General features: G+C 48.6%; 1 protein-coding gene across 1 annotated transcript; it reads right to left on the minus strand.

The window, feature by feature from the left end:
- Window positions 1–2,447: 2,447 nt before the first annotated feature.
- Prop1 (PROP paired-like homeobox 1) lies at window positions 2,448–4,896 on the minus strand. Its single transcript, XM_057776817.1, has 3 exons — window positions 4,788–4,896; window positions 3,573–3,796; window positions 2,448–2,786 (listed from the first exon to the last, which is right to left on the minus strand). Exons 1-3 carry the CDS (start codon window positions 4,894–4,896, stop codon window positions 2,448–2,450), a joined length of 672 nt encoding a protein of 223 aa, XP_057632800.1.
- Between the last annotated feature and the right edge of the window lie 7,275 nt (window positions 4,897–12,171).

Genomic DNA, 12,171 nt, shown 5'->3' on the forward strand with positions numbered 1-12,171 from the left:
TCAAGGCTAGCCTGTAACGCAGAATGAGACCGTGCCTCCGTGAAGTAAGTCTAAACCAAACAACTTTGCTGAGAGACACAGAAGTCTGAAAGAAATGACACAACACACTTTGTATTTGGTTAAGAGACCTTTAAAAGTTACCCAGGATTCTCAGAGTTCAGTTTTTGGGACATTCTGGTTCTGGTACTAGAGCAGAGAGAGAAAGGATGTGGTGGGTACAGCTGCCCCAGTACACACAAGAACCTTGTGCATGAAAACATGCCCTTACAAAGTCATAGAGCAGAACTCCACCATCAAAGAAATGATACAGGAATAACCTGCTCACTGACCGAGGGGGAAACATAACCGACTATTTTACTGTGCATAGTAAATTAAATTCCAGGGGATTCAAAGCACTGTGCTTTTGCCCAGTTGATGAAGAAAGCACTGGAGAAGCCAGTGAAAGCGACGAGCCCGTCAGCTGGGTTCCTCGTATAACCTGAAACACAGAAAATGAACCAGACGACTGTTTTCTAACTTCTACCAGTTCTACAAAATGGAAACAATTCTAGACATTTTAGAACAAAAGTTAAGTCATTACATACAATAGGTGTCTAGGGAATCAGGGTTTAACTTTCTTAGGAAACCCTCAGAAAGCAAGTAACAAACATCAAAAGCAGTTTCCATATGTACAAGTAGCATCCCCAACATTCTCAAGAACCAGTGGAAAGATGGCTACACCAACCCACAGATAACTCAGGCTACAGAGAAAGGAAAAAAAATGGAAGCTTTCAATAAGCTCAAAACTTTCATCTCTCTCTAGAAATAAAGGAGAATTTAAAGATGAGTAGTAGCAACATCAATCTCAATTGTCAAAAAATGGTAAAAACAAAAACAAAAGCCCACCAAGGATGTGCTGAAACTAATACTTTTGACGGACTAAGAACTAGTGGGGTCATCCCTCAGCATCTGTGTGGGATCGGTTCGAGGCCCTTCTCCAGAGACCCAACTACAAGAACGCTCAAATATTTGCATGCTATTTGCATAATCTATACACATCCCCTCATGTGCATTTGTGTCACATCTGACCTGCAGGCCAAGGACCGCAAGAGTCCCTGGACAACTATGGATGCCTCCCAGCACATTTGTAGGAACATCTTCTCACCAATACCCCGTATACCTCTATATTCTTTCTAAGACCTAATACCATGGAATACTATGTAAATTGTTGCTAGACTAAATTTCTAGTAATGACAATAGAAATCTGTACATATTTAGAATACATGTAACTACTTGAGACTGTTTTTGGATTTGTTGTTTTTAGAAAAGGTCTCCCAGCCTGGCATGGGACTCACTGTGCAGTTCAGTCTGCCCTTCAACTGGAGACCCTCCCAAATACTCAAATTATAATCATGACCCGCCATGTCTGACAGAGAGTACTTTTGATTTGTAACTGGTGGAAGCGCCAGTCGCAGACTCGAGCATCTAGAGAATAGCTTCAGAATCTTTCCTAAAGTTTGTCTGCCATAATGAGATGATTATCTAGATGCATCCCACAGGAATTTTAACTGCAGGCATTTCTGATAGATAAGAAAATATACAAGCACCATGGTTATCCTTCTGTGGAGGCCTGTTTTCTAAAGGCCCTTCCATGATCCCACCAATAACCGAGTTGCAAACAAAATGAATCTAAGTCACACAAAACAGAAATGGTAGCACCAACCAGGCTCTGTTGTGTTTCTGTGGGGGAAGGGACCGAGACCAAGGCACTTCAGAAAGATACTTTCCTGGGGATGACCTTTTATGAGCCTCGGATGGTCTGTCTGTGGGCCAGCTGGCCTCAGGTCACGAGGTTCCTTTGTCACAAGCGAAGTTTGTTTCAACCCATGGCTGACTTCAAAGTTAAGCTAAGGCAGCTGCTGCGGACTCCTGCAGACCGAGCTTGTCACGTCGCATGTGCTCTGCGTCAGGTCAGGCCTTCCTTGGTTTGCAGATTAGCAAAGGTGATTTGGAGAGGAGAAGGACTGAAGGGAGGAAGATAAGTCACAGGCACACAAATAGGACCCCAGGCCGCGTGTCAGCTGAAATGGAGAAGACATCAGGAGAGGACCCCAGAGTGCCTGTGGAGATCCCCCTTTAGTTCAGGTTCTCCCACTGGGATCTCAAGGAGCGAAGCTTCAAGTTCTCTTTGGTCATCACTGGCCAGCAGCATCCTCTGGTCCCATCCACACTACTGCCCTCCTACCGCCTCTACTGGAGCTTTTGAGCGCACATCTCCTACCAGTTAACTCCCCAGTCTCTCAGCTCCTTACCCTTTTGACAATTCATCAAGATCCCCCACCCTTTCCCATGTCCAATCCTGAACTGCCCCTCACCATGTTTCTAACGTCCCCTTTAGGATGAAAAGGGAGCCCCCAATTTTCTTGTGTTTCACAAGGGTTGTAGATAGAGGGTGACCTTGTCACCACTTAGTTCCAGGACTTTGGTGTCTCAAGGCTGAGGGGGAACATGGGTGGGGGTGGGGGACAGGGCAGATGGCCAGCAGGGGTTGGGTGCAAGGTGGGGTACCAGTCCTCAGGCTGGGGAGGAAGAGGCAACGAGGCACCTGTGGAGGGCTGGGAGGGGAGAGTGTGATTGTAGGGGTGAGGGAAGCAGGGTACTGGTGGAGCTGGTGTTGTATAGGAGTAGGGATAAGCAGGGGACTCTGGCAGGAAGCCAGAGAAGGTGGCCGCCGGTAGGTGAGCTAGCGGCTGGAGCAGCGACCGCTCTTGCTTCCGTTGCTTAGCTCTGCGGTTCTGGAACCAGACCTGCAGAGAGGGAAGAGAAGTCATCTGAGGTCTCCTGTTCTGAAAGGGTGGCACTGTCACAGGTCTCTGAGGACAGGCATTCAGCACCTGCTGCATCTCTAGGGAAAGGGCAGTTCTTCCAGAGGCTGCAGCTGAGGCAGGATCCTCACGCTGACTCCCAAACTGCATCTCCCAACTTTGACAACTTTGAATAGAAAATGGCAACTTCCAACAAGAAAGACAAATTTGACACCATGGCAGTTTTCTTCCCCAGAGAGTAGGAAAGTGTCCTTAGAGTGAGGCTGAGGGATGAAAACTCGGGAATTACTAATGTTGTATGCGGGGTTGGGGCTAAGAAAGTGTTTGTAGTTCAGGCTATCTAACCCTATGCTAGAGACATCAGGGAAATGTAAGACTGTACTCAGAAGTAAGACTGCACACATGTGGACAGTTTGGGTTGCCTGTTTGTTTCAGTTTGTGTCAATACGAAGGCTGGGGAGTGAGTCTTGACTTTCTTTCTGTTTGTGTGGTGTTGGGGATCAGACCACAGGCTTTGTGTATGCTGGACAAGAGCTCAACTCCTGAGCTACCCATCTCCAGCCCCACATCCAGCACCCATCAACATCCACCTAAATGAGCTTAGAGCGGGGGTCAGGTGCACCCGAGGTCATGTTAACTGGTAGATGAAGCCTATATTCTGTTAAATTTTTAAGTTAGGGTCAAAAGTCCCGTGATTATGCCCAGACAGAGCCCCGAGCACTCAGGAAATGTTTGGTTCTTCCCCCAAATACGTTAGCGCATCATCACCTGGATTCGGGCTTCACTGAGGCCAGTGTCTTGGGCAAGCCCCTCTCGAGCCCAGATGTCAGGGTACTGGTTCCTCCCAAAGGCTGACTCCAGCTGTTCCAGCTGTGCTGGGTTGAAGGTGGTGCGATGGCGGCGCCGGGAGTGGGGACGGCTCCTCTGTGGGCAAAGTTTAGGTCTCCCCAGCTCCGGACCAGAGAGTCTCCTAAAAGCCTCAGGGCCCGTGTCTGTGGAGGGAGGGAAATGAAGGGAGACCCACTTACTAATGGGACCGCCCAGCCGTCGTTGGACCACTGTTGCCAGTCCCTGTGTTCTACTTAGTTCCTGAGATGTTACTTCCTGTGGGGTTTCCACAAGAACTCTTTAAGATTTCAAAACCACCGTTTCTGCCTCCAGCGTCTGCCACTACTTTGGTTACACACCTCCGGTATGTGTTTCACCTCCGGGGCCCGCATATGACTCACAGGGCACACCTCGAGGGTGTTCTCTTTGCTGCCTACCAAAGACTTCTTTGCTCGCCACTCACAGCTTTCATTGCCCATGCACCTCCTTCATCTCACCCACCCCTGTTCAGGAGGATGGAGGGTCCTCCCCCGCCCCTTTTACAGAGACAACTCATTCTCCCTTCTGGGTTGTACTTCTTGACGTGTCTCTTGCCTCTGCCCTGGCCCTGCCACCATCCTGCAGGAACTTGAGCTCGTGGGAAAGGCTTGCCTCTCCTCCCCAAGGGTTCCCTAAGCCCTCATATTAATTAGTCTAAGAGCCACAGGGGCGAGGGGGGGGGGAGGGAAGAAGAGACACCTGGGAAGATAGGCACTGAGGGAAGGAGGAGTCTAGAGTAGAGAGACCCATCCTAGGGGGAAACCAAGGGTGTGGCTCCCACTCTGTATCCAGAGTCCTCAGAACTGCGCCCCCTGGAGGAAAACCCCGATTCCTTCAGCTCTCTCCTTGCGCTAAGAACAAGACTCCGACTTTGCCTTTTGCCTTAAGTGCCCGTTCCATAGCTCCCTCAGATAAGGCCTCGCTCCCCAACCTGCAAAGCAAAGAACTTCTGCTGTCTCGTTTCCTGAGGTCCCCAAGGCCTTGACAAGCTCCAGTTCTGCTTCCCATCTCTCAACCGTCCGTGGGACAAACCATTGCCTCAAAGTCGAGCAGGTTTTGGGATCCACATCTGCAGCTCGATCAAGAGACCCAAGCCAACCCTGGGGATTCACTCACCTGCTGTGGAGATCAGAGTCCCAGAGGTCACATGTGGTTCAGGCAGGGGTCGACCACAGGCACGGCCCTTCCTTTGCTTTTCCTGCTGGTTCCTTCTTGGAGCTTCCATAGCTTAGCCACGCAAACCAAAGATGGGCTAGCCTGCTGTCCTCCAGTCTCTGACTCCCTGTAGTCTTTCTCTGTGTCTGTCTATCCTGTCTTGTCTTCTGACCTTTCGTTCCCCTGTTTATACTGTCTAGCTTTTTCTGAGCCTCTCTTGCTGTGCGTGCGTGCGTGTGTGTGTGTGTGTGTGTGTGTGTGCGCGCGTGTAGCTAGATACCAGTCCGACACTCACTATTTTCTAATCCCCGCCCCTTCCTCTGGATTGACATCTCCTCCTCCTCTCTCGACTTTGCCCAGTTTTCTGCCTGTCTCTACTTCCTTCTCCCTGACCCTGTTCTGTTTTCTCTTAGCCCTCTGCTTTCTCACGCTACCTGTCTTTCTCCCTTAGTCTTGGAGAAGCAACCTCCTCCTGGCCCCATGGGCCTGTCCAATCATTTCTTGGTCACCAGAGCCCCTGGCTTGCGGGGAGGATCACAAGCCGGATGAGGGAAGGTGCTCCGTTAGAGGGTCCAGGGGCTGAGGCCAAGAGCTCATATTCCCAGGGGACCAGATTCTTTTGTCCTGTTAAATCCCCCTTCTGGGAGCAGGCAGGGGACAGAGGAGAAGACATTCCCACGAAGACACCCCTGCTCAGAATCCCCTGTAGAGAGGGGGAATTGGAGAGAAGGACAGCAGGGCCAGGAACAAGGCCTGGCATCTCAGCCTGTGAGCGATACTCAAAAGACGTGTTTCCAGGAAACTGAGGATGAAAAACCACAGGTGTGTGCTGGTCCTCCTGTTTCCCTGACACCCCAGGACAGTAGGCCACTCTAGGACACACTGAAGTCTGAGGACCTTCAAACATGACAAGTGATTCCCGTCCATACTCTCCATAAAGTCCTAACATTGGCTCCCACACCTGCTGGCCCGTTCCTGACCCCAGCTCACCCCTGGGTTCACTCAGCTGTGAATGAGTGGCTTCACTCACCGCTAAATCTCCACACATCTCAGAGTTCTCAATTACTCTCTGAGTTCCCCATCCAACTTTCACCTCATTCATTCAGAGCCCTGGGGTACTGTGACCTGTCAAGGTGACCTACACCTTGAGGGGACTGTGAACCTCCAGGGCATCTCAGTTTCAAGTGTGTCCTGCCCAGCCCAGACCTCAGGTCTTACCTTGAAATAAATTCAGACTCCCAGACACTGCCATTATGATTCTTCACTGAATCCCCAGGGTTGGCTTGGACTCTCTGAAGGCCCATGTGCTGTCTCTTGAGGTGATTTTGACTGTGAAAGTCCATCCTGGTACCCTAAAGATATACTTATCTTTTAAGGGCAAGCTGACATCTTAGGGACAAACATTAAGGCCTTCTGGGACACACTGAAACTGGGGGACTTTCCATCCACACCAGATGATTCCCACCTCTCCATAATGTCCTGGCTTCTCAGGGCACCCAACGGTGACACACGAGCCCCCTCAGAACTCACTGTCTTTATAAGAAACTCTGATTCCCAAGATCAGACAAACTTCCTCAAACACATCCCTTAAAACCATCTCGACTGCTGGGCGGTGGTGGCGCACGCCTTTAATCCCAGCACTCAGGAGGCAGAGGCAGGCGGATCCCTGTGAGTTCGAGGCCAGCCTGGTCTACAAGAGCTAGTTCCAGGACAGGAACCAAAAAGCTACGGAGAAACCCTGTCTCGAAAAATCCAAAACAAAACAAAACAAAAAAACCCATCATGACTACTCAAAACAGGATAATCACCACAGTCCTTTTTAAAGATTAATTAACTTATTAATTATGTGTGTGTGTGCATGCGTGCGTGTGTGCATGTGCAAATGACGTGGTATATACATGGAGGTCAGAGGACAATCTGTGGGGAGTGGGTTCTCTTCTTCCAAGTCTCAGGGATCAAATTCAGACCTTCAGGCTCAGCAACAAGTGCCCTAACCCACTCCAGAGGGCAGCAGCAGCAGCATACAGGAGCTCATTAGGGTCAACATCTAGGGTCTCACCCCCTACTGCATCAGAACCTGTGACCTAAGAAGACCCACAGCAGAACAGAGTGGACTCTTTGTTCCTCTGAACAGCACTCAGTCCCCACAGATCCCCATTCCCCGGTTTGAATTCTGCAGGTGCTTCCCCACCCACCTCAGTCAGTGGCAGCTTTGTGGGTTTTGGTGATGACTGGTTTGAGATGCAAATCTCCATTCTCCTAGTCTCTCAAATACTTTGTAGAGAGGGGGGCTAAATTTTCATTGCCATTAAAAATTTTGATTACTTCAAAAATGATATGGCCTTATGAAGACTAATTAGAAAGATATCAACATATAAGGCTATCAGGAAGAGTTTTAAAAAATCATAAATGCCATCTCCAAGTGAAAGATATGCTTTATAGGGGCTGGAGACATGACTCTCCAGGACCCACATGGCAGAGTACAATCACCAGTAACTCCAGTTCCAGGGGATCTGATGCCTTCTTCTGGCCCCCAGGGGTACTAGAGACACACATGGTGCCCAGACATACATGCAGTCAAAACAGTCATACACATACAGATCAAAATAAAACAAGCCTTAGAAACATGTTTTATAATTAAAAAGTGTTTACAAGGGAATTGCTGATTTCGCCTTTTGTGTTTCCGTGGAAAATGCACAGTGAAATGCAAAAATCTTGCTCACTCTCTCTCTAGAAGCTTCTGGTTTTCTGTGTCAGGGATAGATGAACTGTTACAGAAATTAAAACACAGGAATGGCTTCCTATTTTTAGTCATCGCTTTCTTAGTATAAATTAGTAAATCGAACCTTAATCCCGAAGGCTTAGGGGCTATTCAGAAGAAAGTCAAAGCAATTAACAGAGTGTACAGAACAAAGCAGCTGTGATGTTCTGTGACATTCAATTTCATCAGCTTTCTAATGGACACGGGCAGGGGACCAGATATAGTGTGGTGTGATATGGACCGGAGAGGACGATGAGGATAAATAAGACCCAAAGCGGGAACAATCTCTTGTGGCAGATTTTTTTTTTTTTTTGCCCTGGGAGAATGAACAGAGCCGGCCATATGTCAAAGGCAGGGAAGTCGGGGTAGTGGTCTGGCTTAATGCTCAGCAGCTGGATTTCCAGCAGAAGGACCTTTGTGAGAGCAACAGGGCCTGGCAGGGGGGACTCAAACCTCAAACACAGGCAGTTTAGAAGACCCAGGCTTTCTGGACCCTGGAGGGGAGCTGGTTTTCAACAAAGCTAAGGTCCCGTCCCAGTCCCCCCCCCCCCCCCCGGAAGAACGCTTCCCCAACAAGAACTCCACCATTGCCAGGAGTCTCTTTGAATCCTGCAGAGAGGGCTAGGACTAACCAGGCTCTGAATCTTGGAACCTTTCCTTTAATTTAGTATGGCCATCCCATAATACCATGAGACTAAGTGATTGTTCTCTACAGAGAACTCAATCCAAGAATACATTCTGACATATTCATGTAAGATTGAATTGGTTTTATAAATATGTACTTGATAAAAATAAACAAACACTGGATATATTCTGAAATACATTATGGAATCCTAGATTTATGAAATAATAAAGCCATGCAGGGCTGAGAGCATGGCTCAGTTGGTAGGGCTCAGGTTTCAACCCCAGCACCAGGTAAAACCAAGTGTGGTGCTCACGCCTGTAATACCAGCCCTGGAGAGGAGGAGGCAGGAGAAGCAGCAGTTCTTTTTTTTTTTTTTTTTAAATATTTATTTATTTATTATGTATACAATATTCTGTCTGTGTGTATGCCTGAAGGCCAGAAGAGGGCGCCAGACCTCTTTACAGATGGTTGTGAGCCACCATGTGGTTGCTGGGAATTGAACTCAGGACCTTTGGAAGAGCAGGCAATGCTCTTAACCACTGAGCCATCTCTCCAGCCCCAGCAGTTCTTGATCTTCCTTGGCTATCTATGTAGTGAGCTGAGACCAGCTGTATTATGTGAGATCCTGTCTAAAATGATAAAATGAATAAAAAGTTTTAATATCGTGAAACTGAACTTTGTTCACCTGCTTCTTCATATTTCCTGGATGGAGAAACAAATTCAGAAAAACAAGGTTGAATGTCCAAGTTCGAACACCAAAGTGTTCTTTTCATCCGGGGATATCTCCAAGTCCAGGGTGTGGTGCGTAAGAACAAAGAATAGTTAGCATGCTTGTGGCTCTAATGAGGAGCTGTGGGGAGTCAGCCCTTGGGGGCCCTCAGGGTTGGGGTTGGCAACTGGAATCACTCCACCCCCATCCTCAAGGATCTCACAGTCCCCAGGGAGGGAAGGTCTGTTTATCGGCTCCAGTTCTTCTAATTCTGACCCGGGAAAGCCCCAGTGTCTTACTAGAGTGTTCTCATGTGAGAATAAGTCTCAGACTCATCATTCGGTTCAAGCAGGGAATCGACAGATCCCAGAGGAGTCTATAAAGGCATCTGGCAGCAGCAGACAGCATCAGGTGAGAGGGGAAGTTACAGTGCCACCATCTCCACAGCGCACAGGTTCGCACAAGCACATGGGGTGATGGTGGGGAGGGCAGCTCACTCAATCCTTCTGCATCTAATCAAATTCAGTCGGTGGGCAGAGGCGCGGGGTTGGGTACGGAGTGAGGGTGTGGGGTGGTGTCTGTGTGGTCAGTGGCGAGGGGGGGAGTACGGGCGAGGGTGTGGGGTGGTGTCTGTTAGCATAATATGCAGCAGCATCCTCCCCCCCCCCGCCCCCCCCCCCCCCGTCAGGGTACACAGTTCACTGCATTCATGGCAGAAAGCACCGGAAAAGGATTAGATGGCAGATATGGGATTCTAAAATGCTTGTCCAGAAGCTTGGAGCCACGAGCCACTTTCCACCTCAAAAGACAGACACTGCCAGACGTCTAGACTCCCCACTCGGCCCTTACCTTTACCACACTGCACAGTCTACCCACTGTGCTCTATGGCTATATAACATTGTATCTCAAGTGAGATAACGTACATCCACGCTGAGCCCCAAAGATGGACATCAGCTGAGCTGGGATAAGCAGCCTTAGTTTTAATGTTAAAGGACGCAAACGCTCCTTGATACAGGCATGCCAGACAGTTCCATGTTTAGAAGCCAGGAGAGACTGGTGCACCAAAGCAGCAGCCAATGTGGGCAAATCATGTAAACCAAATGTTACCGCCCCGGGGCTGGTTGGAACACTCACTCCCCAGAAGAAAGCTGAAGGGGACAGAGCGTCAAAACATGTTCAGAGTAAGAGGAACTCAGTGCCATATGGCCTTCCAACTAGGATACCACAATTAGTTGGGGTTGAAGTCATGAAATGACTAACTAATCTCTCAACCAATTTCAGAAAAACATGCTGGCCAGATCCCATCATTATCAGTCATACTATATTACATAAAACATTCTTATTCAGTCAACTCAAAGATCCTGAAATTCCCACCTGCTCTTGGCTTGGTGTGCTGGGCCGTGGGTGGGAGGCGAGGGGGAGGTGAGGAGGAGTCTCGGTCCTCCTCTGCTTCCCTCTTCAGCACTACTCTTTCTGAGAAGGTGAAGCAAAGAGGGAGGGCAGCTGCTGTTTCTCCTGGGCTGCTGGGGGAAGCTGTCCCTCCTTTGTGTCTGCCTGCAGAATTATGGGGTGTCATGATCATACTGTGTCTGCAATACTAAGAGTGACCCCTTCAGGATGCCTATTTTTGGGTTTCTCCTCAGATGATTCTCAAGGGACCACTTCACTGAGCATCTCAGTGGAGGGAGCCCCAGCCTTTCCCTTGGCCTTTAACCTCTCGGAACCACTCAAATCCGGCTCAATCAGCAATGTCTTATGGGGAGTCTCTTTTCTGTTTACAGACATTGCTTCTGCTGTGGGTGTTGTGGAGATGCCTCAAGTCAGCCCCAGGAACCACTCTGGATTTGGGAAACCCACAAGCCTTTGCGATGGCTCACAGCAAGTATTGGATGGCTTCTCTGGCATTCAACTCCCAGTGTGATGTCTTCCTTGCACAGTGAAAGCACAGGTTGGCTGATAAAATCCCTAAACTCAGCAGACTTCTTTCAAGTCAGAAAACCACGGGGTGCCCTGCTCGCCACATAAACACCTCTGCCCCAATGTTCTGGGAGCATTTCTCATGTAGATTTGGGGATCAAGAAGCCCTCTGTACTCCATGAGACATGAGACCGTACTGTGCAGGCTTAGACTAACCTCAGAGTCAGCTGGCTTGTTTCCTAATCCTACAAACATGTGATTTGAGAATGGTGTGGGTGTGGTATTGATTTTGGTTCCAATAAAATTATCCATCTAACATTTAAAGGGAGCGTCCAGTTAAATGTGTATATTTCTGTAGTCCTAGAGCTTCAGAGCAGAGGTAGGAGATTGAAGCAGCTTAGGGTACACAACAAGATGTTGTCTAAGGAAAAAGAAAAAAGAAAGAAGGAAGAAAGGCAAACAGGCAGGCAGGAAGGAAGGATGGACAGACAGTTATCTTAGCACACCTCTCTAAACATAGCATCTGGGATATTTATAGCAGATTTTCCTGTGTTTGACCTTACCCACCATTCGCAGATAATAGGACTTCCCCCACCTTCCTGCTTCTTCCACTTTTGACCACCATTCCCACCAGAGGAGACAGCCTGTTATAAAGAACACACTATGCACACAGGTCACAATGACAAAGGCTGCACAGGCTGGCACGAGCACCCACTCCTGCTTCCGGCAGTCATCTTCCGAGAGTGTCTTTGTCTATCTGCTGTGCAATCTCCATGCCCTTTGGTTTGGTACAAATTTTTGGAAGGAACTGTCCAGGAGCACAGCAACTTCGCACTGGTTTTTGAATTTAACTCTCAAAATGCCAGGGCACCTTCCGCCCTGTACCCATATTAGTATATCTCATAACCTATCTCCCGAAAGCATTGCTTAGAATGTTCTCTGCCCCAGCCAATCACCCCTTAAATACCTTTCCTGCCTGTTCCCTGGCCCTTTTGCTCCTATCAGTAAGCCCATCCCTCCCCTGTGCTACCATCCAAATGCTAAGGCTAAGCCCGTGATCGCAGCTACAGACCTTTTTTCGATTCTTTCTGCCTATAAGAGTTTAATTATCCAGTACGCCTCATCACCTTGCTTTCTACCAGATTCCCCTCTTCCTTCCAAATGTAGAACCGAGTATCACATTTGATCAATTTTCTTATTTTGCTTAACATAAAGGAGAGGCCTCTGAGCAGAATTCTGCACACAGTGACATCAGCAGCAGCAACGGCTCCGGAGCCCAAAAAGACATTTAGATGCTCTGTTGCAAGGCTGGAAATCAGCAAACCATCAGGCT

Source organism: Chionomys nivalis, chromosome 7, assembly GCF_950005125.1.
Source record: "Chionomys nivalis chromosome 7, mChiNiv1.1, whole genome shotgun sequence".
Taxonomy (NCBI): Eukaryota; Metazoa; Chordata; class Mammalia; order Rodentia; family Cricetidae; genus Chionomys; species Chionomys nivalis.

Coding starts and splice junctions, on each gene's coding strand:
- Prop1 (XM_057776817.1), bottom strand. CDS start 4,896: ATGGAAGCTCCAAGAAGGAACCAGCAGGAAAAGCAAAGGAAGGGCCGT. Junction 3,797..4,787: donor GACTCTGATCTCCACAGCAG/GTGAGTGAATCC, acceptor CTCCCTCCACAG/ACACGGGCCCTGAGGCTTTT. Junction 2,787..3,572: donor TCAGTGAAGCCCGAATCCAG/GTGATGATGCGC, acceptor CCCTCTCTGCAG/GTCTGGTTCCAGAACCGCAG.